Below are 26291 nucleotides of genomic sequence, written 5' to 3'. Positions count from 1 at the left end.
TGACAGGGAGCTGGTGAGAGTCAAAACCGGGGAGGCCCTTCCAGGGACAAGGAGGCACTGATTGAGCCAAGGCAGGGAAGGAGCAGTCCTCTTCCACCTGGCTCTGTGTGGTGCCTTCTGCATCAGGGACACTGAGGCATCTGCTCAACACTTCCTCACCTATCCCCCTCCCCCCCAACCCCTGAAAAAAACACAACCCAGTAATGACACAGATGGCTAACTAAGGACTTTATTTCAAACAAAAATTAAAAAGTTGAGAGTTCTTTCCCCGGATGTGGGGGAGGGATCAGGCCAAGGAATCCCCTGTGGCTAGGCTGATCCCCTCATCCACAGGAGGGGTCCCAGTCCTTCCCGCCCTTGACCCCGGGACTGGGAACCACCACACGTGCAGGACCCTACGTCAGAGCCAGCCGCTAGGAGGGGACAGAGGCAGGCAGCAGCACAGCCAAAGGGCAACCACAGGAGTCCTAAGTACCAAGAACCTACTGTCCCCACCCTCCCCCCTTCCTGGGGCCCAGAACACAGCAAGGATGGCCTAAGGGAAGAACCTTGTGGACCCTGGTGAGGAGCAGAAAGGCCCCAGTGTCCCTCCCATCGGTCGCCTCTCCTCCAGAGGGGGAGGGCATCGAGTCCTGCAGTTTCCTGCAGTTTGTCGGGAGGGGAGGTCCTGGCAGGTCTGGGCCCTGCCGCTGCTGGCACTCCCACTCCCAGCAAGCTCTACAGTTACCACATGATCCTCTGTATTTCTTGCCTTCCATTTCCCATGGGCAGGCGGGGCTTCCTCCCACGAGGGTCCCCCACCCCTGCCGGCCCGGTTCACATGATGCCATTGGTGAGGTACTGGAAGCCATCGTAGAGCTTGGTGGTGATGGACCGCATGCTGCCATCCACCATCTGCTCCACCAGCAGCTGAAGCTGCTCCTCGGTCATGCTCATGTGGAAGCGCTCTTTCAGGTTGCGGATGGTGCTGGAGCCGTGGAAGCAAGGCAGCTGAGAGCCTGGGGGAGTGGCGAGGGCGCGGGTCATGGGCTGTCTGCCGAGGCCCTCCCCTCCCACTTCAGCACCTTCCCTGGCTGCAGACACAGTTCTGCCTGGGAAGGGGAGTTCCGTCTTGAGCCCATCTGCACCCCACACTCCTCAGGCCCTCCAGGTGCTGCATGAGGGCAGAAGGGGAGAGGACCAGCACCATCTCGCCAAGGGCGGGACCCAGAGGGAAGGCTGGGGAGAGGGTCTGGGGAACGGGCCCTGAGCTGGGCACTTATCTGGTCGCAGGCCAATGCCTATGCTACGTCTGACACTCACAGATGATCTGGGCCACCGTCATCACGGGGCCAGACGGGGACGCTCCTGAGCAACGGCGACAACCTGTGGGGTGGGGGCAGGGGCGGGGAGGAGGAGGACACTGGCAGCTTAGCCCAGTGTGCACTGCAGCCTTGAGAAGGGAGATGGGAGACAGGGCCCAGAAGAGCTGGGAGAGGAGGGATCTGGGACAGGAGGGTGAGGTGGCCAGGAGATGGCTCCGTGGGAGCGGATCAAGAGGAGAGCCAAGGGAATACTTCCAGCTCAGCAGGAGAGGGCAGTGTTGGGACAGGGAAGGGGCCTAGGGACAGGGCAGTGTGTGGTCAAGGGCCAGCAGGGGGGGGAAGTGGTGACCAGAAACACATGGGGTGGCAAAGAGAAGAGCCAGAGACATGGAAGGAAACAAGCTCAGGCAGACAAGGGACAGGAGACAGGGAGGGACACTGTTCTTTCCCTGAGTGTGCCTAGAGGGTGGTTTCTGTGGCCTGTGCACCACCCCCCCGCATACCCTCCCACCTCCCCTCCAGCTCTATCAGGAATCAGGAGGAATGTCCCAAAGGAAGAATGGCACTAGATAATGGGAGCTGGAAACCCTCTGGGAGTACCGCGCCCCACCCCCCCCCCCCGCCCCCGTCTTGAGGTGGAATCCACTTTTTGGAAGTTCCATGCTCCAGGGCCCCAATATGAGTGGGAACCCTGAGGCACTATGGGCACTGCCCTGTCCCCAAACACATGGCCTCTTCCCAGCCCACCTTGCTGCATGATCTCGACGATCTGTACCACTTTGTCCATGTGCTTTCGAGCAGCAATCAGCCCCTGCAGCATCAGCATCTTGTAGTAGTTGAACATGTCGCCATCCAGGCCCCCCATCACCTGTGAAGGGACACTTGTGTGTGCACAGGGCTCAGTGTCCTATAAGCCAGCCAGGACCCCCTCCGTCGGGGCAGACACGCCAAACTCCATGACTTCCCCGCTCTCTTATCAGGCAGGAAGCCTCCCAGGACATCCAGCCTCACCCTGACTTGCTGCCATTTCTGTTATTTGTCCCTAATTTGGGGGGAGCCCATAGCTCCCTCTCCCAAGACAGAGAAAGGACACAGTGAGGCACCTCTCCTTCCTGACTCACGTCCACAAACTCTGTGGTCAGCTTAAAGGCTGACGTCTCAAAGCCCAGGTTTCGGGGTGAGCTGGACAGGATGAAGCCAAAGTCGATGTGGATGATGTGGCCTTCTGCATCCAAAAGGATGTTTCCATTGTGTCTGAGGAGGGGGCAGAGGAGAGAAAGAGGCAGTAGTAAGTCTGACTGAGGTGGGAGCCTCAAGATGCAACACACTGGCCACGTGATACCAGGCAGGGGCACCTCCTGCCACGTTTGTTGCTGCTTAGAACTCTGGGCCCAACCTCCTAGGACCTAAAGCTAACAGCGGAAAGAAGGGAAATCAGAAAAGTAAACTGCTATCAAAGGCCGTGGAATCTGAAATTGTATTATGATTATTTTTGAAATTGCATTAACAACTGAAAACAGTTTAAGAATATCCCCATTTTCCAAAAATCATGCTTCTGGCACCCAAACTGATCCCAAATAGAGCACCTGGAGGCAAGGAAAGGTCTCTAGCTCCAGCCAGCTGTCTCAGAGGCCAAGCCCTCTGCTCAGTGGGAGGCCTCTAGTCAGAACATACTTTACCTGTATTTTCATGGTAATTCCTGTCAGCCCCTTGCAGAGCAGAGCCCCACTATAAGAGCACAGGCTGAGCAGAGTGTACGAGTAAAATAGCGTGGGGCTCTGAGCAGGAGATTCTAACTACATGGTAAGATCACTAACGTTAAAAGAAAAAAATCTCCGGAGACAATTATTACAAGCTAGCTGCAGGAAGAAGAGTTAGAGGGAGAGAAATCCCAGATCTCCGTGATCCCCCCAAAATGGCCAGCAGAAGGAGGAACAGTTAGCATGCCAAGCATGTGAGCCCGGCCCATTCAACCTAACTGACCCTCTCTCTCAGTGTCAACAGAGGCTTTGGCAGGCTAAGAGCTCCTAGTCTGGAGCCCCCTTCTCTAGGTCTGGTGTGACTGGCTAAAAAAGGGGAGAGAGGGGGAGCCAGTCCCACCTCAGTCCTTCCCCCTTGGGGAAAGCATTACAAATTTAGCAATAAAGGCAGTCTTGGGAGTGAGAAGGGTTTTAGATGTCCTAGTCCAAACTTTCATTGTACAGGTGAGGAAACAGAGGCTCCAAGAGAAGGGACTTTCATGCCCACGGCCCCATGGCTATGGAGGGGAGGCTTCTCTCAAATGCTGGAATCCACTCCGCTGCAAGGTGGTCCGGGGCTCTCCGCAGCAGTTGAGATCTTACACCTGATTCTACATGGTTCACTGTCACCACTTCTCTCTAGTGGCTGATCCATTCACAGATTGATGACATCTGCTCTTTATTTTACAAGGCTTATCAGCTGCCTGACCCCTCACCCTCTTTAAAGGATGATCTCTACTCTTCCAAACACACTAGTTTCCTACAGGAAAGCTCAAAGGCCTGACTAGCACCTGCCCGCTGCCACCCCCACTTAATCCGGGGCTCAGCTCCAGGCTCTCTGGGCCTTGGGTTCAAAATCCTACTTCTTCAGGGATAGTCTAAAGCTTGCAACCAAAATCCTTACAAATAATCACATTTCCCGTTGGCCTGTGCATGCAGAGTCTCTGCTGGGTTCCTTTGTAGGGCTGGCTGGGTAGAATAGGCAGAGGTCCTGAAAGCTCCTGGACCCTCATTTCCCTTGGGGGAAGCGCCTGCCTCACAAGGTTTTCGTTGGCTTTTAATACGAGAATGCCAGGCCATGACAGGTACTTAACGGATGTGAGATTTCTGTTAAACATCCCGTTAGTCAGATCTTCACACACTGCCATGTTACCGGGAGCCCTAGGAGCTCAGGCCACTGCACACCTGTCTTTCCAGGAGGCTGCCCTCTATCTAGTGAGAGGTGCAATTCACAGGAACATTCAGGGTGCTGACCTTGAGTCACTCACTGTCCGGAGACAGACTCTCTAAGACAGACTTTCTTAGGGGTAACTATCTCTGTACAACACGTTGTTCACCTATACGTGAAGTCGGACCTCACAAAGTTCAATGTGATATTGAAAGAAATGACCACTCTGGGGGAAACAACAGACACTTAAAAGCTTTGGAAGTCATGTGTTGGAACAAGAAAGGGAGTATGGGGCTGGGAGGTAAAACTTTGTGTCCACCATGTCCCTCACATGCATCTTGTCTCCTGCTCTCGGTCACCGTCGCCACCACCCTCAGGCCGGGCCTCAGTACCTCTTGCTTTGTTGCTGAAGACCCGGATGAGTCCAGCCTCACCCTCAGAGCCACAGGGGCGATCACCAAACGGTCACTGAACACAGACTGGACCCTGTCACTCCTGCGCCTGCAGACTGAGGTTCCTGGGCCTCACAAGGGAGGCCCTCCGACCTGGCCTCGGCTTACCTGCGGTGCCTCCTGCTCCCTCTGCCAGGCAGCGTGGCCCCGGCTTTCAGCACACTGGGCTGGTCCCTCTCCTGGAGAGTCCCTGCCCCACAGTGCCCTCTAGCCTCGTCCTCCTCATCCTTCAAGACACTGCCTGCTCAATCCCTTGCTCCTCCCCTAGGTCCTTCAGGTCTCCGCCTCTGTATCCTAGTACTTGTCAGTCTGCCTCCCTGCTGAACCCGCCCGCAAACATGTCGCTGCTTCAACTGTGCTGTTCGTTCCACTTTGACATCTAGGCAACAGGAGGCGGGGAAGAGTGAGAACACGCATGAAGGGCCGAGGTTAGGATGAGGAGTTCACCCACCTGTCCTTCACTTGTAGCAGGTAGCAGACCAAGCAGTAGCCAGCACAACTTTGCACAAAATTGCGCTGGGCACTGAGGAATGCCTCAGTGGTATAACTGCCATGCTCCTGCAGGAAGTAATCGAGCAAGGAGAGCTGTGACTGCTTCTTCACCTGGTGAATGGACACAGCGTTGACCACTGGTTCAATCATGCCGCTGTCGGCCGAAATCACAAGGATCTTGTATGGCTTGATCCACAGGGGCACTCGCTCCTGTTCCCAAATGGACTGTGAGGAGACACAGAGGCATGCGACTATCATCTTTCCAAACTGGGGGAGGAGGTTAAAATCCCCCTCTGACCTCAACCTTAGACAGTCCCCATGGTTTTGGATTCTGGATCATCAAGTGAGTAAAAAACCCACTGATCCCACTGAGGACCAGGGAGGTTTGAAAGAAGTCCAGGGCCCGACAATACACAGGGAGGTATGTGAGAAAAGCATCGGATAGATAGAAAGCCCCAAAAAGGCAAAGAAAGGATTTAGGTGCAGAAAAGCCCTCCCTAGAAAATGACAATATTTTCAGAAAGAACTGGATGAAATAGGCGAAGCTGCTTGCAGGCGACCAATTCAAAGGTTCAGGGGATCGACAGCACACTGCAAACCACCTGCCACAGGCCAGTTCGGAGACTAAAGGACAAACCCAGCCCCCAAAGTTCAGGGATCACAGGAGACACGGGCCACGAAAAGGCCACGAGGGGTCATTGTGGAGCTGTTCCCATGGTTGTACTTCCTGGGGAAGTGCACTGGGGAAGGAGCACCGGCTCAAGTTGTGTCTGCATCCAAGTTAGCCCCGGGGCAGAAAGCTGGGCCCCAGCAAGCGCCCCGTGGGACAACCTGCACGCTCACCTCAGCTGGCTCTTCACCTTTGTCCCCCCTGCCCCTTCTTACCTGCAATTGCTTCAACACCTGGAAGGCCAGGAGCTCCTGCCGAAGATCATCCCCACACTTGACAATGACTGACAGGAGCCGCCAATTGGGGAGGTGGCCATAGGGGGAGCCTTCTCTGATCCGCCTGTGAAGAAAGAGGCAAAAGCAAAAGGTGATGCCAGGAGAGGACAGACATTGCTTCTGCCCGAAGTCCAGATCAAACTCCCCACAAGGCAAGGACTCAGAAGCCTGGGAGCCTGATGGTTTGGGAGAGGCTGATGGACAAGACAGGGGGTACGGTGAGTCCCGGGTCACCTGCAAGCTCTGGGAGGGCCTAGAGATCACTCCCACCTGACTCACCTTACTTTCTCCTGCCAGGGCTCTTTGAGAGCAACTGCAGAAGGGTCTTCTGGGTCTCGTCTGAAGGCTGTGGGGGTATGAGCCAGCTGCTCCGAGAGCCGCCGTCTAGCAGGAAGAAACTATATCATTTGCTTGGAGGAGACACCCCAGAGCCTCACGTCCCTGTCAATGCCGGAATTTCCTGTACTCTTTCCTTGACTCCGGGCACACAGAGCTAGAAACCTGGGCTGAGAGTGTTGCTAACCTGGTGGTTTCTAATCACGTTGCAATGCAGGTTACCAGGCCCCATTCCTCCACCGAGACTCTGAGTCAGATCAGGTGTGGCTCTGGCATCTGTGTTTCCAGCAAGCTCTCCTCCCCTCTCCCTTGATTCTGACACGTGTAGTCCTCAGACTGGGTCCGAGAAACGCTGTTCTAATTCCTTCCTCTGGTGCTTTCACCCCTTTGGAGTCCTCTTAAAATGTAACGTCCTTCTGCGGTAGCCCAATAATTTCTCAACCTGCACCTTCACTGCCTCAAGTTTTGTGGTCTCAGGACAAGGATAGAGTAAGGAGAGAGAAGAGGGAAAGACAGGCTGACACACAGGAAGGGGACAGAGACAGGCAGTGCCTGAGAGGGAGGAAGAACAAGGGGCAGGGTGGTGGCCTGGCCATACCGGATGTCCCCTGCTGCTATAAACACAGGCTCCTTGCTCTCCTGGCTGGTGATGCTGTCCACAGAGAACTGGGAGATGTTATCACAGCTGTTGGTGTGCACTTCAGGGAGCTGAGAGAGGAGGGGACCACAAGTCAGAAGTGCCAAGCACAGGCCTCGCTTCTGTCATCTACTCCTCCAGCCACTCTGCCTGCTTGCTGCCTCTGTGTCACAATCACCCCACCACCTTATGGATGCTGTTCCAAAAAGACTGCCCTGGTTCCATGCCATCCTCGCCACCTGGACCCCAAATGCCTAGGCACTCACACAGGCCTTACAGCAGCGTTTCTCCAGGCGTGGACTCTACCTGCATCAGAATTGCCTGGAACGCTGCTAAAACACAGACTCCTATTTCCTGCCATCAGTCTGAAGTAGAATTACTGGGAATGGGATCTGGAAGTCTGAACTTTTAACAAGTTCTCAGAAGACCCCAAGTGTGCTCAAGTTTGCACAGCCCCACCACAACGGCCACAGAAAGCTGGACTTCGGGCCTTCTACTAGGTGTTGTCCACAGCTTCGGCCTCATTCTCCCTTAGGAGAGAACAGAGCCTCTCCCGACTAGTCGCCTCTGACCATTTCTTCAGTCTCAGCCATTCAGTCTTATTTCCCCATCTCTCTCAAATACAAATTATTCTACCAGACCCCAGGGTCCACAGCAAGGTCCTTCCCTTCTCCTTCCTTCGCAGTGGATCCCTTCTCCTCAACTCCACTCGGCACTTACTGCACACTGCCCTGTTGTATATCCTAAACAAAAATTTTCCCCTTAGATGTCTGTGTCCAGTCTCCCTAATTGGACTGTAAGCTCAAGGACAGAGAGTCTGTCTTCACAAAATGAAATGTGGTTGTGTCACAGTCCTCCATAAAATGTGGCTCTGGCTCCGCACGAGAGTCCAAGTTTCTTTCCATGGTTGATAGGATCCTTCCTACAACCGGGCCCATGCCAACCTCTCCAGCCTCCTTCTTCACCACTTCTCACCCACACCACACATCACAGTCACACACAATGTCCTTCAGTTCCTCAACCGGGCCGAGCTCTCTTGTCCTCCAGCCTTTGCACATTTGCTACTCCCTCTGCCAGGAGTGCTCCGTCCAGTAAATTCCTACCCATCTTCAGGCCCCCATTGACCTATTACTTCCTTAGGAAATCATCTGAGGTGTGCCCAGGCCCAAGTCTGTAGTAAGTCCTACCTCTACCCTCAGGTGCTCCCGTTAACGCCCTGCCCTCTACAGCACAACTGGAGTCTCGCCGGACTACAGCTACCTGCTGACTGGTCTTGTCATCTGTCTTTTCAGGTCATAACTCCTTGCAGGCAGGGGCCATTGTGCTCACTAGCACACAGCACTCAAGGTTGGCACAAAGAAGGCCCATAAATATTTCTTGAATGAATGAATGTATGACTTATCATTCTCTGCTTCCATAAGACAGCTTTATATAGCAAATGTTCAATAAATACTCTAAGTTTCCCTCACTCCCTTGGGCTTAGGAATTCGTCCTTATATTTAACCTAAATTCCTTCAGCAGGAAAACGAGCTCCACCTGAATATTCCAGACTAGCTCTGTCCAGAGCCTTTCCCCTCATCCCCGTTACTACCTAGCTCATTCGTATGGGCACTTGCCTCAGCCTGCCTCTCAGGGTGTGTGGTCCTGTCTCAAATATAACGAAAGCTCCTGGAGAACGGGTGCTGGGCCCCAGTACCACCTCCTGGGAGCTCCCTCACCTCCACCTGCAGCTCGCCGATGTCATCCACCGACCAGGCCTCGTCATCGTTGTCATAGTTGGGCACAGTGCTGAAGCTGCCTGCCCGCTGCTCATGGGTGATACCGCATTCGGGCAGGTTCTCCACGGACCGTGTGCTCCGAATTCGGTTCTCAGGTATCCGGGCGGGGACGTTGGTGGTGTCAAAGTTTTCACATTCGAGGACTTCCACATAGATCAGGTAGGGAGCCTGGCAGGGTGGGGTGCAGTGGGTGTGAGACCAGTATTTGCCACTTAGCTCCACCGTCGTCTGCCAAATCTCCCTTCTGCTAACACTGTGCTTCTAGCTGCCCTCTCCTAGCTCCAACCCTTGCCTGTCAGTCCCTTGACACTGTGAACACGACATTCAGGGCAGGAACTTGTCCTGCGAACACGCATTTCAAGAATTTGCGTGAGAGCATGCACAGGTTTTGGTTTTTTTTTTTTTTAATGTTTTAGCTGAGGGGCGCCTGCTGGCTCAGTTGGAAGAGCATGTGACTCTTGGATCTTAGGGTTGGGGGTTTGAGCTCCATGTTGGGTGTAGAGATTACTTCAAAATAAAATTTTTAAAAATAAATAAATGAATGAATGAATGAATGTTTCAGCTGAGCTCCCACTTGTACAGATGATGCACTTAGGCAAAACTATTGATTATCACCATCAAAGAGGCCTGGAAGCCTCTGGGGGTTTGTCCTAAAGATAGACAAAGAGACTGGGGAAAAGCTGGGTGCTGTTCCAAGCAGGGTTCTAATCCTCAATACTTCTTCCGAAAAAGCCGAACCTTAGTACTCGCTCCAATCAGCACACAAGTTCAGCTAATTCTCTCCAACGTGTGTCTGGCATCCTTCTCTCTCCTCCCTGCCCACTCTGATGAGAGAAGGTCTTAGAAACAAGAGATTTCTCTACTCCCACTGTCACTGTGCCTGGAAAGCCTAAGAGTTAAAGATGGGCTGGAAGGAGGTTGGAGAGCAACTCTCTCCTGACCATGGGAAGAGGAGGACTAGAAAGATTAGGCCTCTCTGGGACCAGAAAAAAGGCCCAAGAAGGGGGACAAGATGGCCCCAGGATCACAACAGCACTGAGGTGAAGTCAAGATTGACAGGCGCACATGAACCGTGAAGGAGTCCAGGATGTTGGTGCAGCATATCTGGGCATATACACAAACCTGGACAACCATGGGAGACGAGTCAAATGTAGGGATGGGTTTGGGCCAGAGTCCACCTACCTTGTCCTTGGAGTTGAGGACAACAGCCTGGGTGTGGGGCACTCGGACCACGTGGTGGTCAAAGCCAGCAGTGGGCAGCCAGACTCGAGCAGGGAGCTTATGGTTGAGCAGGGAGAGCTCTGAGATCAGCCGCTGTGTTTTCTGCTCTTTGGTGGGGAGTGTGGCCAGCCGCTTGCCAATTGCCATCAGGGACTTGATAAATTCTCGCTCAGGAGCCAGTCTGACGGGCTACAGGGGGTTGGGGTGAAGTAAAAGACAGTGAAGAGACCATAGAAAAAAGTGGGCCACCCACTCAGTCACTCCTGGCCGTGCAGGCCAGGGATCCCCATGTCTGAACCCTAGGGAAAGAGCTACCTTTCAGCACTGGTAGCAGATCCCACCACTCCACCCCAGACAACCTGAGCTGGGAGTATGTAGAAAAGCCAGCCCACTCCTCCACAGGCTGATTCTTGGGTGGGAGGAGGGCATGAATGTGGGTCACTGGGAGGCACCCCTCTTCTCTTGGCCCTGAGTTCCTTAGGAACTGTCCCAAGGTTTCAAGATGGGTGGAGCGGACGGAGAGAAGAGCTGATTACACCTGACATGCTTCCCTCGGCTCAAGGTTCTTGGGCTGAGTCTCTGCTGCAGGGCTCTGCCAGAGCCCACACGGCTGGGGAGGGGAGCTCTGAGTCACTATGTCCCCTTGCAAAGAAGGAGGACTTACACCATTCAAATGATTTCTGTTACCTTCCATGGCATCCCCCTGGTCCACCCCACGGTCTCTTACAAGGGGTCATTGCACATGCAGGGGATGAGGAGGAGATGGGAGTAGACTTTGCATTAATGAAGGAACAATCTATGGGGACAGAAAAAGGAGATGGAGGGAGGGAGGTGCAGGGAGGTGGGTGAAGAAAGCAATAGCTCCTTTCAGCCCTTGCCAAGGGCCCTGAAGGCCTGTCTCTTTCAGTGGTTCTTCCTTAGGTCCTCTTCCCCCTTCTCAGGGACTAGCGTCCCCTTATTGCTCCCTGCTGTGGGCCTGGCTCTGCAGGCTGGGTACTTCGTCATTCTCAGAAAGGGCAAAGTCTGCCTGGGGAGGGAGGTGGGAGTAGGAGGAAAGATGGACACAAAGAAGGGCTCTTTTCCCAGTCCAAGTCCTTCTATCATAAGGGCACTTTATCAAGGTAGCCAACCAGCAGCCCCATCCCAGCTCCCCTCAGCTATGTAAGAACAGTATCTCCTCTTCTGGTAGAAACAGTATTTCACTCACCAGGCCTTTTTCTCCCTCTCTGTGGGTCCTGTTTAGTTTCCTGAGAATTGAGAATTTCTACCCTCACTCCCTTACACTGCAAAGAAGAGCTTCTTTTGAAAGCTGGGCAGTACCAGGCCCATCTCTGCATGTGCAAAGGGCCAGGGTTCAAAGGAACAGCTCATCTCTCAGCCTCTGCCCCACAGAGGGGCTGGCTCAGGGCTCCACACAATAATGAAACAGGGTATGAGAATCAATCAGGGTTGCTCTGGGAAACAGGGTTGAAAAGAGATAAAGACAGGAAGAGAGCAGAACTGGGCTTCTGTGGCCCCTGGAAATATCACAGGGGCCCATGGAGAAAGCAAAAGAAAGGACGAGGAAATTTGGAGACTCACTCCTTCATTCATCCTGATCCCCTAATCCATCCACTCAGGTGGCAAATGGTCACTGTTCCAAGGACTCTCCACCCCAACCAATTCAGAGTCATCTTAGATTAGAAAAGGCAGAATTCCTTCCCATCCTCCAATCAGCATTTGGGTCGGGGGCCCCTACATTCCTTGAGTATGTTGGAGATGTGACCCCAGGCCTCGAAAGAGGCTCTGCCACATGGGAGGAGATAGGAATCATGATTGAAAGGAAATCAGCACAGAACGGAGAAAATTGACTGGGTAGATAAATCAAAAAGAAAATGTAAAAAAATCATCCAAACTCCCAGAGGGTCCAGCATTTCCTCTCACGTCTCTGCCCAACAACAAGGTCCAAGACCCTGTGGGATCAGAGGGTCACGGGGTTAGTCCAGAGGGAACAAGAAAGGAGAATGCAGATTAAGGAACCTCCTGGCAGTGAGCTGGGAAAGGGAAGAACTCAGACCTGGAAGAAAGGTGGTTGAAGCTAAAAAAGAAAACCAGCTGTGGGGAGGTAAAACTTTCCTTCAGGCCAAATCCTGTTTGCTTTTGGAGTCTGCTCCCCCAGCACAGGGGCTAGCATTTAGAAGGGCTGAATAAATATTTGATGGTCTGATGGCAGAAGCCATAGGGAAAGGGTTCTGGGTGGGGGAAACAGGATTCTGGGGGTTTCTGCCAAACAGTTCTTGGCGTGAATCCAGGGGTAAATTCTACCTCTCTCCCAGCTGTTTTCTCTAGAGACCCAGGAACAGGGGCTGAGTCATGTTGCATCCCAGGTGCATCTGGGAGAAGGCCCCACCTGGACTCAGGGTACTAGAGGCAAAGGACGGGGGATTCCTCCAGGCTGGGGAGGCCGGGTGGGAGGGGCGGTTCTCCCAGGAAAAAAAGGCACCTTTTAACTCCAGCCTTGGCCTGGGGACTCAGAAGACCTGGGGACGGAGAGGAAATGCGGCCACAGGGGGAGCCTGCCACCCAGTCCCAGCCTGGCCCCACTTACGGAACTGAATGAATTATCAATACTCTCGGTGCTGGAGGAGAGCTCCTGGGAAAGGGCCAGAGGGCAAAGGGAGGAGGAGGGGCAGGGAGGGAGGGGAGAGAGACAAAGGCAAAGAATTTAGCTCCAACCTGGATCATAACAGCTTCTCTTGTGATCTCTACCTTGCTGCTTTAACAGGAGAAAGTCAACCCAGAAACACCACTTGCCCCAATTCTTGACACTTGTGGGAGACACTGGAAGGCTGCTAGCTCAGACCTTCGTAAAAGAAGGGTTGAAGAGACAGAGGGCCTGTGCTTTTCACTTTCTGCCCTTCTCTCCTTGCCTGAACCCAGCTCTCCCTCTAACATCTGGGTGCCTCAGGGCGGTAACTGCCCTGGCAAGCTGCCTGCTTTCTCTTAGTCCACTCAGTCCACTCATGCGCTCCCACCCAGAGTCTTCTCTGTGGAAACCACCACAAAGGGACTGAATGTAACAAGCTGTGTGGCCCCCATACTGGAAAGCCCGCATTCCTCCAGCTTCTTGGAAACAGCAAGGAGGAAGGAGAAAAGCTAAATTTTCAGTGTCAAGGGTGTCTCCTCTCCAATCAGCCTCATTATCACCCTGGGAAGACCAGTCCCAACACTGAAGCAGGTGACAAGGGACACTCCAGAGCCATGAGCATGACACCTCAGGGCTAGATGCTGCTGGGCATAAAGGAGGGGATGACTCTATCTACCAAACCTCCGCAGGCTTCCTATCAGGTTATTTCATGCCCCACTCAATAAATTACAATTCTTGGACCCAAGTTGGGGAGCTGGCCCTAGCTGCATCCACCTGAGAAAGCTGAGCAGCTGGGTAGCAGCCATCCAGGTCCCAGGTGAGGGGATTTGTCTAAATCTCACCCTGTGTCTTACTGGTGTCTAGAGCAAATCAGGGGAAAGGGCTAGTGGTCAAACTCTCCTCCAGCGGCTCTGTTGCAGCTCACGCACAGACCCATCCTGAGTTCTGTCCGCCAAGGTCTCCCAGGGCAGGGACAAAGGGGCAATACCTGTGCACCAACCTGCAGGAGGGCAGGGGCCTGGCCTTAGGAGACAAAGCCCTGGGAGGTCCCAGGGCAGGAGGGCAGTGGTCACTGAGCTTCTACTTTGCAATCAGGATGTCAAGCATCTACTTAATTCCATTCCATGGTTTACATTCTCTTCTAGCTGGAGGTCCTACAGGCAGATCATTCCTTGAAGGATCTGGGGAGAAGGGCACTTTGAGGGAAAAGGCAAGCCAAACACTCTCCCAAGGCAACAACTCCTCTGCCTTGGGTAGGTAGGCAGAGGTGGGAGGGAGAGCTGAGGCAGTGAGGAGGATGCCAGAGTCTGTTCTGACTTAGTGGCTCAATTTCTACCTATGAGCTGGCTGGGGAAGAAACAGCAGGCAGGATATTGGCTCAGTGAGCAACGCTCCAGCTGAGTCTTCCACAGACAGGCCCTGTCTGACTCATTAACAGCCCTGGGGGAAGGGAGGTATATCTGTCCTACTCTGTAGGCTTGAGTCACTCATACTGAGTCAGCTCCAGGACAAAAGCTGAGGCCAAGAAGCTGACATCACACCGCATCAGGCTGGAAGGCCCACCGGGGTTTCCAGTGTGACACGCAGCAGATTTCTCTGTACAAAGGTTGCAGTCCTGAAAAGACAAAGCTCATCTACTAGGACTGTCATTGTGTGGGGACGGGGTGTGGAGTGGGGGTGGTACCTAAATCATCTCTGCTCCCTGGGCCCCTACTCTAGGTCAGAATGTCCAGCATTTTGGTTACAAACGGGAAGGAAAACCACCTGAGCAGAGTCCTCTGGTTAGGCTGACAAAAACTGCTTTGAAGCGGTGCGTCCTAGGGGCTGAAATGGTGAGGGGTGGGAGAAATCCGCGCTAGAGCCCTTGGCTGCTGTGGTCCAGAGTGGAAAAGACCCATCATTAGAGGAAAACAGAACCCTGTGGGACATCTGGGGAGGGGAAGACTGCAGGGAGACTCTGGGCAGGGGGACAGCTAGACCAGCAGCCCCAGGGCCGCCTCTTGTGCGGCCTCACTTTACTCTCCAGAGCTTCTCTTTAGGTAATTTTGTGCTTTGTTTAGTAAGCTGGTGACTTCCTCCTTATACGCAGGAGACAGCTTTTCAAGAGAGTCACGACCTCCACCAAAAAACTGTTAGAACTGATGAATTCAGTGAAGTTTCATGAAACAAAATCGGGAGTCCCACACTAAATGGTCTCTCGGATAATGGGGTCTCAACATTCCAAGTTCCTGGAGGGACAGGCCGTACTTTATCCTCCAGCCCCCACTGCCTCCTGGCACTGGACACTCTGCACACTGTACAACCTCATTTGTTGAGTGAATGAATGCTGCATAACAGGGGAGGAGGAGGAGGAGGCAAACCCATTCCCTTGGTATTGGGCCTTGACAGATGTATCCTCAAATTGACAAAGGGGGTTTGGAGAGACCTCTGTGCCAGACGCCAGTGCTTGGACCCGTAGAGATATTCATGTTTATTCTCTCACTCCTGCTCTCACGTTTCCTAAGAACGCACAGTGGGTTCAGGTATCTCATTCTGCCAGCATCAGATAACCCAGGAATGCCTAGGGATGGGGTATCTCCTTCCTTTCCTGGATCTAGTGACCCACGATAAGGTGCCAGGTTGGAAAGAATGGCAGCCAGAGAAGCCATCCCAGAGGATTTAACAGAATACCTAGGTCTCAGAGTCATTCGTGATTGCATCTTGGGAAGGAGTTAGAACCAAGGAAGAGAGATCAAGGACCAGCACAGAGTAGCCCTGAGGCCTCAGCTTTTCTGACCCTAAGATGAGGACCATCAAATGCACACAGAGAAAAGCCACGCCTGACAGGAGGCACCAAGGGGCTCACTTCTAGCTGCTCACACACACATTGCTACGGGCCTGAGCCCAAGAGGAGGAGCTCCCAAACCCTTCATGACCGTAGTCCCACCAGATCGAAATGATTCTTCTTGTTCTGTAACAACCTCCCTTCATGATTCTGAACTTCCCTGCCAAGCTCAACCAGAAAAGGAAATGGTCCATTTTGGTTCTGAGAACAGTTGAGCTCTTCTGCCTGTGCACGGAACTGTGGAAACCTAGATGGCTAAGGCCTAGGCCATTCTTCCCCAGGTGGACTCTGACAGCTGAGGGCCTAGGAAAACGGATGCTGAGAAGTAAGCAAGATGGCCTGGCTGAATGATGGAGGAGTACCAGCTGTGAACTGAGGCCTGGCTGAGCAGCCCTGGGCAAATCACCTCGCCTCTCTAAACCTGTCTCCCCAATGGTAAAATAATCCCCATCTCTTGGGACTTTGTGAGGATGAAACGTAAAGTACCTGGCACGATGCTTGGCACATAATAGATGCTCAATAAATGTTAGCTCTGTTGGCTTCACGATTATTAAACTATCGTAACAAAATCCCAAAATTCCAGAAAGCAGGCTCTGTAGTCTCTGTCCCTCCTGCTTTCTCCCTTCCTTAGTCACTCTGATTCAAAGAAGCTGAAAGAAGTCTCATTGTATCAAAACCGTGGGTGGGTTATGTGCCCCACAGGGGCACATGCCAGCACCATGGCTATATGCATTTTCCAACAAGTGCAAATTCCTTGTTCTTTTCTCCCTTCTTTCGTAGGCTGGGCTGGCAGCCAGGATGAGAGCCGGGATGGTGGTGAGTCAGAAGGGGGTACTGGAGCACCATTGTCTGGCTGGGACACCAGGTCACTGACACTTGGTTGTCCCCTGGCAACTTCCCAAGCTATCTGTCCAGACATGGGATGGCAGTTGGGCATAACCTACTGATGTGCTTATCTCCTCCCTGCTCTGGGTCCTAAACTGGACACCCCCAGCTGTTCCTGCAGCCTTCTCCTCTTTCCAGCCTTCAAGTCTCTGACAAGCCTCTGGGCATGCCCAAGATTTACTTCACACCAAGACTGCTTCCCTCTTCCCTTTGTGCTTCTCCCAAATGCAAAGTGAAAGATCCCAGCAAGACATCCCTTCTCTGGAGGAAAGGCAGGCACAAGGGCATTCTGCAGATGCCTCAGTGACAGGGAATAAACCTTACTCTTAAGTCGACAAAAAGCAGGATCACTGGGAGTGGGGCAGAGGGATTATGAGGAGGAGGGACCAGGAGAATGAAGCTAAGGCTGTATTTAACACGCCTTCCCTCCAGCACACACACCATCCCTTTTCCTCCCCTATGGCTGCTGCTCTGAGAGGTTCTGGTAGATCCCCAGGTATCTATCAAGTCAGGGTGGGAGGGGTCTCTGCCACAGTTCTCAGTAAACAGTTAATGGAAAGGCAGGGAAGTTGAGTAAAAACACCCGGGCAGAGTCAGGAGTGTCAGTCTTGCTATTAGCTATATGACCTGAGGGAGGTCACTTTATCTCTCTGGGTCTCTGAGTTCTTCCTTTGTAAAATGAGGCAGTTGGAATACATGAATCCTAAGGTCTTTTTCCACTCTGACATCCCATGCTTTTATCAGTGAAATGAAACAGAGGGAAGGAGAGAAAAGGACAGAGGAACTGTATGTCAGACATCCTGTCTCCATGCCACCTTGCCCCACTGCCCCTTCCAGGCATTTTACCTCATCCTCATTCTCCACTTTGGGGTTGCTGGCTGTTCGTTTCAGGTTGCTGCTGAGGCTTATGCTGGCGGTGGCATCAGACTTAGAGCGCTGGTGAGTCCTTTTAGAGGGAGATAGCCCCATGTCAGGTGCTGGGCTCAGAGAGGGCAGCTCCCTCTTCCGGTGAGCTGGCTTCAGCTCATCTGAGAGGATCAGCTTCCGGAGCTTGGTCCCACGGGAGTGTCGCTGAGTGGAAATGTGCATGTCTGAAGAGTAGGCACCAAGCAGCAGGGCGCACTGGAGGGAAAAGTTAATGCTCTGGCGGCAACGGTGGACGATGTAGGGCTTGATGGCATCACCCACATCCTCATCCATGTGGATGTACATGTTAAGCAACTGAGGCAGATAGAAATCCACATCCTCATTGCGAAAGCAGAAGAGCCGGTTGCCAATGTAGGCTTGTACTCCAGGCTCCTTGGAGTTGTACAGGTAGGAAATGGCCATGGAGATGTCGAACAGTTTGGACTCAAACAGCCTCAGGAGCCAGGATTGTCTGGCTGAGTTGTTCTGCCGCCGCTTCCTTGCTCCCTTGGCTGTGCCTGAGGCCACAGTGGCCCCCATTTCATCTTCTTCCTCCCTTATCTGGGAAGGTGGATCATCCAGGCAACGGATCGCACTGTCCAAAATATCTCCATTGACCAGCTCCAGTGGGGTGCCTGTGCTAGAGACGGCCACGCCTCCACGCAAAAGCTTGACTTGCTCCAGCACCTCCTGGCAGGCCTTCTGAGCCACCTCGCGGTCAATCACCGATAGTTCCCCAACCCCCTCCGTGATGACGCCTAGCAAGGAGCCCCCGTTATTCCCTGGTGGGCCAGGAGTGGGCTCAGAAATTGGCTTCAGAGGGGCAGGTTCCACCACCATGTCTCCCATGGCCACAGCCAGACTTAGAGCTTCCAAGCTGGAGGAGGAAGGAGAGAGAAAGGAACAGAAAGGGAGACACATACACACCAGTTAGTGGTGGCATCCTTGGGTCTTCCTTTGCCCACCATGAAACCTACCCAGGCCCCTCCTCTTTTTGTCTTCCTGGACTTCTTCAAAATCAGACGACAAGCCATCTCCCATGGAGCCTCCCCTTCCTACCTCTATGGCTGATCACATTACTCTTCCTTCCTTCTACACTTAGCTACTTGGCTTAGCCTCTGTTCCTACCTTGTATTTGCAAAATGTTGCTTTACATGTTATGTTTGTATAGGTGTATACATTCTGCAGATAGACTGGGAAGCAATTCTCGTCTTACTCCCTTGTCTCTAACTCTTCAAATGTTTTTCTATCTTTGTGCTCTTTCTGGGTCTTCCCTGACATGCCTGCCCATAACCTTTTTCTTTTCTTCTTTAATCTGTTATTTCCTTACTCATATAACACTCCATACACAGGTCCTAAGCATCTCATCTTTATTTAGTATCAAAGTCTTCATATATTTTTCTAATCACAGATACTTTACCTTCTCTTTAGACTCAAAGTTCCAAGGAATAGGGCCAGCAAATAATATCCAGGCTTCACTTAGAAGAAAACAGCTCTAAAACAACCATCATCAACTCTGCAGAAGTGTGTCATTTCTCTGCTTGTCTGATTTCATGACACCATTCTCTCTTTCTCTAGTGCTGTGGTAGCTGAAGTAAAGTGGAAAGACTCCTGAACTTGGAGTCAAATAGGCTGGGATGGGATTCAAGATCCTGGCTCTGCCATTATGAAATGTGTAATCTTATGCAAACCATCTATTTTCTGAGTTTCAGTTTCCTCAACTGGAAAATGGGAAAAACATCTATTTCTCATTGTTACTGTGTGGAATAACTTCAAGTGTGTAGAAGGATCTAGCACAGTCCCTGGCACACATTAGCAGTCAATAAATATTAGGTGACTCCCAATCACCTAACAGGCTAGTAAACAGTGTACACGCATGCAAGTGTGTGTGTGCGCACGCATATACTGTTTGTAAGGAAAGTGAACTTGAGTTACACTCGTTGTCTGAGAATCCTCCAAAACATTTATGACAACTCTCTCCTACCCCGACACTACTTTCCCCATTATCACACACACACTTCAAGAACTGGAAGGGCTGAGAGAAAAAAAAGAACTCGGGCCAGAGCTCATGGGTCTATAACATGCAAACTACAGGGAGGAACAGGAATCACATCACCAAGAAGCCCTCTCTGGAGTGACAAAAGCCACTGCTCTCCTAGAACGGTTCTTCAGAGCCTCACCAAATCCACATCAGAAGAGTTAGTACACAACTGAAGGAAATTTCAAAACGGGGACTGGGAGAGGCACATTGTTAATGTCAGCTCAACCCAGCTCCAGAGTCTGACGGTAGTAAGCAATGGGCTCAGAGGCCTCTTCATGAAAACACAGAGTGAATCTAAGATAAACTCAAGAGCATGAGCAAGAGGAAGGCAGAATCTACTGTAGAGCTGGAATGCAGGTAATTTCCAACTATTAGTGACATCACCTTGGATGCTTGTGAATCTGGGGACATAGGACTTTGGGTAGGTGAAAAGAGGCTCAAGATACAAATTCTCTGATCACACTGAGAAGCCCCATTTTCCACTGCCACCCTCCCAGGGCCTCTTCTTGAACCTCTAAAACATTAAAAGTCAAAGCTATTCTGCTCTGCCAATACTATTATAGCCCAGCTCCCTGCCTCCCAGCAGTCCCCACTGAAGTTTTGCTGGAAGACAGATGAGGAACTCTTCTGTTCTCAGAGATCACCAAAAAAGGCTTCTTCGGTTTATCTTTCTCCCAACTCTGTCAAACAAGAAGTTCCCATCCCTGAATTTAATTTCTCCGATGCAGCTTGAGCTCGGAATCAGTAAAAATTTGGCAACTTGTTCATTATCTCTCCTAAAATTGGGCAGCATCCTCTGAACAGCAGAACCAGCATGGCTGCCTAGGTGTATCTGTCCCTACTCACAACTTTAGGTGACACAGGAGTCATAAGGAAGTTTCATCTCCCCTTGCCACACCTTTGCAGGGTTCTCTGAGCAGAGGGTCATTCTAACTCAACTGAGACCACTACCTTTTAGGTCTGCTGAAAAACTCACGTGACAGCTTCAACTGTTTTATGCAACTAACTTTGTTTCCTCAATCTGTCTATGCGTGGCACATCTTTCCCCTTCCCTGTATTCCAGAGACTTCCAAGTCACCAAAAGCTCCTAAAATCCACTTTTCAAAACTTCTGAGAGATGTGAAGTTCAGACAATCTCCCACATTTAGCACCACAGACCTCACCAGGATCTGCAGCAGATGCCTGCCCACATTGATCACAATTGGGATTGTTACTGGCACCAGCAAGGGAGGTAAGCCTGCCATTATTATTTTTTTTAATCCCAGGGCTTAGCCAGGAATCCCACATCACAGTACTCAGGGGACTCCTCACTGAACAGATCCCCCATCTAGCAGTCTTTATTCCCTAGGGAACCAGACAGTGTCATGAGGTGCAGGAAAACTGGATTCTTCTCCTATGTAGGAGGCTTTGCCACTAGAAACTACCAAACTGGAGGTGGACCTCCCTGGCCTCTTTGAGCCTCAGGGATTGCCTGCATCTGAAGCAAGTCATGGGGGGAAGGAGGTGTTGAGTTGCCAATTTAGACAATAAGAAACAGGAAAAGGATTTTCTAAAACCTAAATCTTGATATGGTCTTCAACATCAATTCATTCCTTTTCAAAAGCAAAGACAATATAGCTTTGGTAAGTAACTATTCTAAAGAAAGGGAAAGGACTAGAAAGCTAAAGAAGAAACGAAGAAACAGGTCCTGTATTCATCACCCTTCCCCTTGTAAGAGAATTAGAAAAAAGAGGGGTGCCTGGGTGATTCAGTCTGCTGAGCATCTGACTTGATTTCAGCTCAGGTCACGATCCCAGGGTCATGGGATCGAGCGCTGAGTCAGACTCCATGCTGAGAATGGCCTCTTAAGGTTCTCTCTCCCTCTTCCCCTCTCACTTGCATGCTCTCTCTCTCTCAAAAGAGAGAGAGAGAATAAGCAAAAAGAGAACAAAATCCAAATCTTTAGTATCAAATGGCCCCTATGCTCTCAAAGATGTTCAAACAACTGAGCCCCACATTTCACACTGGGAATCTAAACTGTCCTTCCAATTAGATAAAGGGGACTGAAAATGCCTCCCCTGCCGCAGTCTAGCAGCTGGCTTCTAGGCACTGCGATGGGAGTGGGGGGTGTTAAAAACTGACTGGGCTCCACAGCTTACTGTCTGGGCAATGTAGGGAATCCTCATCTGAGCATCAGGCGACCGTTCAGGGCAGAGCGCAGCAGGGGCAGACAGAAAAGCTATACATGCATGTGTTCTATGTGACCTAGGATTTAAGTAAATGTCTGCAAAACCTCTAGGGGGAGGGGATGTTTAACCTGGTTTCCCACTTCTCAAAAGATTCCAAGCAACAACCTTCCACCCCTGTACTGGTCTCCATTAAAGGCCTTCCTGGATTGGCCTCTGCTAGGATAGGAGGTAAAAAGCCCCAAATCAATCCTCTCACCCACTTAACCACCATTCCCTTCTTGGGGGAATAGATAAATATGGATTGGTTCAAACCAAACCTCATGTTTTTACACGTTCCTGTATTTTCAAAGAATAGTCTTAAGAGAACATCTGAATTTCCAAGCAGGTTGGCAAGCTCAATTTCCCTCCCTTTGAGATGGATCATGTGAGTTAGAAAAAAAGGTAGTGAAGCCACTATCTTAATCCTACAAGGTGAGTAGCTGAAAGGGACTGTTACAGGGGCGCCTGGGGGGCTCAGTCGGTTAAGCATCCAACTTCAGCTCAGGTCATGATCTCGCGGTTCGTGGGCTTGAACCCTGCGTCAGGCTCTGTGCTAACAGCTCAGAGCCTGAAGCCTGCTTCGTATTGTGTCCCCCCCCCCCCACCTCTCTGTCCCTCCCTTGCCCGTACTCTCTCTCAAAAATAAATAAAACATTAAAAAAGTAGAGACCTTTACAAGTTCATGGAAAAGAAAGGGAGGGTCACATATGTTATTTATAGTTACACAGGCTTCTAATAAATAAAAGTGACAATTATATAAACGAGAAGTGCAAATCCTCTAAAGTTCAATCCTCTTTTGTTACAATTAATAAATCAAGAAATAGAGGCACAAGCATTTTATCCAATGCTACAGTGCTAACCTTCAGAAACAAATATTGTGATAATGAAGACATTAAAGGAATAGGAGTAGGGATGAATGGAAAGGAACTGTTGATCTCATCATAAAAGTGCCACTGGATTTGTTACCCAGTATATGTTTGCCTTTGATAATAATTTTTCAAACATTTATTTATTTACATATTTATTTAAATGTTTATTTAGAGAGGGAGCTCATGAGTGTGGGGGGAGGGGCAGAGAGAAAGAATCCCAAGCAGGCTCCACACTGTTAGTGCAGGCCTTGATCCCACAAACCATGAGATCATGAGCTGAGCCAAAATTAAGAGTCAGACGCTTAATCAACTGAGCCACTCAGGCGCCCCTAAGATTTTATAATTTTAAGTAATCTCTATACCCAACGTGGGGCTTGAACTTACAAGCACGAGGTCAAGAGGTGTGTTCCACCAGCTGAGCCAGCCAGGCGCCCCACCTTTGATAGTAATTTTTAAAAAGAGGTTGCTCTTCCAAAGAGACTCCACATCACCCTAGGCTGCCTGTTGTGCTGTTGAGAAGTTTCTTCTTATATCTTAAAGTCTAACTCAAACCTTCCTTGAAGAAGGTCTCTGCTCATCTTTCCCCCTTGACCTCAATGGATAAGGTAGAGACTGAGTACTATTTTTCCCCTCTAGAAACTCCGGGCTGAACAGTCAAGCAGGCTCAGGCCCTAGCAGGAACCAGGTAAGTGCTTCCCCAAGGCCCCAGTGGGGAGTTGGTATCAGGGAAGAGGGCATTCTCAAGCTACCAGCAGGAGGGTAGGGAGGGCAGTGGGCAGCAGGAGGGTAGGGAGGGCAGGGTAGTTAAGTCAATATTGAATCAGGCTGAGAAGTCTCTGTGCAGGGCCATGGGAGCTGGTGTAGGCAGATTCCAGCCAGACAGTCCAAGCCAGCTCTGGGAGCCCCTGCTGAAAGAGACAGATGGCAAAGAAAGTAACCTGTGCACTCACCTCTCTCTGAACTGTTACTCCCTGTTGCAAGCCCCAAATGTGCTTGGACTAGGCCCTGTCTTGTCTCCTGCCAATTGCTGAAAGGTTCTACCCAAACTTCTTCCCCAAATCAAAGAATTTCAATCTGCTGCTTTGGATGGCGTTTGGCAAACATGTTCTCATGAGGCGTGGACCCAGCTCTGAGAATGAAGCAGGGAAGCTAGGGGAAACAGGATTTCTCTTTGGGAGTATTTGAAAAGAGTGACAGTCCTCCTAAAAGGGGAGATGAGGAGGCTGTGCTCTGGCTCAGGAGCAAGGAGGGAGACCAGGAAGAAGGGGGAGGAGGAAGCATGATTACTTTCAGACAGCCTAGAGTCGGAAGATGAATGGAACTTCACCAGCCCTTTCACTGTCATAGGCCGGGAGACATGGACACAGGGAGCACGTTTCCAAGTTCTTCTCCAGCCATCTCCCTCCAAGGGCTTTCCCACAAACATACTTCCCACCTATAAAATTTGGATTATGGACCAAGTCCATGAGGAACAGCAGAGGTGGTCAGTAATTTCATGCAGTGGGGCAAAAAAGCAAGGCAAACAGAGGAGGCAGGCCTGGAGCTTGTCTTTCAAACGGACTTATCACCACAGCTGGCAACTAGAAAGACCCAACAGAGAGACCACAATGAAGGAAAAGTCTCAGGTCAGCTAAGCCACTACTAATAAGTGCCTTTTGTCTGAGAAACCCATAATGTTCTGTAAACAAACAAAGTCTAATTTTCCCCTAACCCACATCCTACAAATAGCCTATTACACACCAATGCCCACAGAGTGGGCCATTCTCCCCAAAAGATCACTCTAGAGGTCAAGTGAGGAAGTCATATGCTGAACCCAGGAATCCTGATTCCGAATGTACAACCTTTTTCTAATGTCTCATGTTCCTTTTCCCAGTTACCTCCCAACCCCACCCCAGGCCTAAGCTCTTATAGAATCAACCAAAACTATTCCAGTAAGCCACAGACAGTAAACTGATTCCTGGATCTGGACAGGGGTGGGAAGACACTCTACTCTGTGATGCCTTAAAGACAAGCCTAGGGGCGCCTGGGTGGCGCAGTCGGTTAAGCGTCCGACTTCAGCCAGGTCACGATCTCGCAGTCCGTGAGTTCGAGCCCCGCGTCGGGCTCTGGGCTGATGGCTCAGAGCCTGGAGCCTGTTTCCGATTCTGTGTCTCCCTCTCTCTCTGCCCCTCCCCCGTTCATGCTCTGTCTCTCTCTGTCCCAAAAATAAATAAACGTTAAAAAAAAAAATTTTAAAAAAAAAAAAAAAAAAAAAAGACAAGCCTAAAATTAAGTAATCCAAAACAAAATTTCTCACAACCTCATTCAGTCTCCATGCAGGCCTGTTCATCCCTCCTAGTGGCTGATCCTGAGTAGTCAACAAAGTGTAATCTGATAGGGACTTCTTCAAAACTTGCTCCATCCTTCAGAAACACCCTTCTGTCCAGAAAAGCCTGAGTGAGACAGCTGAGGCTCCCCCTCCTCCCAACACATTTTATCTCAGTTCAAGGTTTAGCTGATCCTGAAATAAGTGGTATGTAAAGATGAAGAATGTGACAGAGAGCACATGAAGACCACATGGAAAACAAAATCAAGTGTCACAAGGATCAGAAAAATCCTTGAAATTCGAGGCAGAAGGTGTCAAAGTTGGAAATCCCGAATGGAAAGGGGCACTGTCAGATCTTTTCTCTTCTATAGGAACAAACCTCCAGAGGTTGGGGGGTTTGAGGAGGGATGAAAGGGAAGCTAAAGAAAGTTACAGGGCTCATAAAGCACTCTAGAGAAGAAGGGTAAGAATTAAGGTCAAAGTACAATGCAAATGGTACTTTGGGAATGCCGATGAGGGCCTGAGATTCCTTAAGGAGAGAGGAAGAGACAATTCTTGAAAGCCAGGAGCTGGGTGGGTGGCAGTGAGGTAATGGAATCAGAAACAGAGGAAGAGGGCCACGGGGAAGTGGAACCCAGTGCTGGGGCTGCACGAACACATCGGAGAAAAGGGGCAAAATAGGAAAGGGGATGAAGGCGGTGGCTGTGGGAAAGGTTTGGGGCGGGAACACAGATGACGAGGAAGGGCAAACAAGGGTGGGCATTACAAGAGGTGTCCTGATGTGGAAAGGGTTCATGATTTAATAGAAAATAATTCGGGACAGAGGCAACAGGGACCGGGGGGGGGGGGGTCCCCGGGGCAGAGGGAGGAGCTAAACAGAAGAGGAAGCCAAAAAAGCATAAGAGGACCCTAGGCTTGAGGGAAAAGAGTGGAGAAGATACTCGGGGTGCAGCTGCCACCAGGACGTCAGTTTTGTAGTTGAACCCAGGTGTGGGGGCGGGGAGAGGCTGTGCGGGACAGGGTGGGAGAGGGCCCCCCCACCCCCACTCACAAGGGCCAGGGGGACTCTCGGGGTAGGAGTCGCTTACCTCCGGGAGAACCCCGCAGAGGGGGTGCGGGCGGTCGGGGTCGGGCTGCCGACACCGCCGCCTCAGCAGCAGCGGCCGCTCCCGGGTTCCATTGGCCGCCTGCGCTTCCCTGACAGCGGCCGCGGCGGCTGAGCCAGGCCCCGGCTTCGGGGCTGCCCTCGGCGCCGCCTGAGGGGGCCTTCGCGCTGCCTCAAGTTCGACCGAGCCGCACAGCCTCCTCTCCCTCCCTCCACAAAAGCAAGACCAAAAATAACAGACAGATAATAAAATCCCAGAAGGGCTCGAGTCTTCTCGTGAGTCCCAGCAGCTCTTCGTGGGATGTGCCTTCCTGCTTCTTCGATGCTCAGGACCCTACCAATCCCATAGCAATCTAAGGAGTCGGCTGAGCTGCCTGCAACATGCCTGTTCAGAAATAGAAAAGGGGGCGGGGAAGAGGCCTTTGAAAGCAGGAGAGGGAGAAGACGAAGG

General features: G+C 51.3%; 1 protein-coding gene across 4 annotated transcripts; it reads right to left on the bottom strand.

Annotated features, from left to right (window-relative positions):
• Nucleotides 1-213: 213 nt before the first annotated feature.
• PI4KB (phosphatidylinositol 4-kinase beta) lies at nt 214-26136 on the bottom strand. Of its 4 annotated transcripts, XM_040461301.1 has the most exons (13): nt 25824-26136; nt 17254-18190; nt 12660-12704; nt 10034-10261; nt 8792-9019; nt 7035-7144; nt 6380-6484; nt 6041-6164; nt 5115-5380; nt 2426-2558; nt 2052-2172; nt 1303-1365; nt 214-998 (listed from the first exon to the last, which is right to left on the bottom strand). In XM_040461301.1, exons 2-13 carry the CDS (start codon nt 18160-18162, stop codon nt 817-819), a joined length of 2514 nt encoding a protein of 837 aa, XP_040317235.1. In that variant the 5' UTR covers nt 18163-18190; nt 25824-26136; the 3' UTR covers nt 214-816. The 4 variants fall into 4 exon arrangements, with proteins under 4 accessions (XP_040317235.1, XP_040317237.1, XP_040317236.1 ...); XM_040461303.1 differs by lacking the exon at nt 1303-1365; XM_040461302.1 differs by lacking the exon at nt 12660-12704.
• Nucleotides 26137-26291: the final 155 nt, after the last annotated feature.

Source organism: Herpailurus yagouaroundi, unplaced genomic scaffold (genome assembly GCF_014898765.1).
Source record: "Herpailurus yagouaroundi ecotype Mexico unplaced genomic scaffold, PumYag 254, whole genome shotgun sequence".
NCBI classification, from domain to species: Eukaryota; Metazoa; Chordata; class Mammalia; order Carnivora; family Felidae; genus Herpailurus; species Herpailurus yagouaroundi.
The sequence above is the reverse complement of the archived record's forward strand: the minus strand, read 5'-3'. Positions and strand labels throughout refer to the sequence as shown.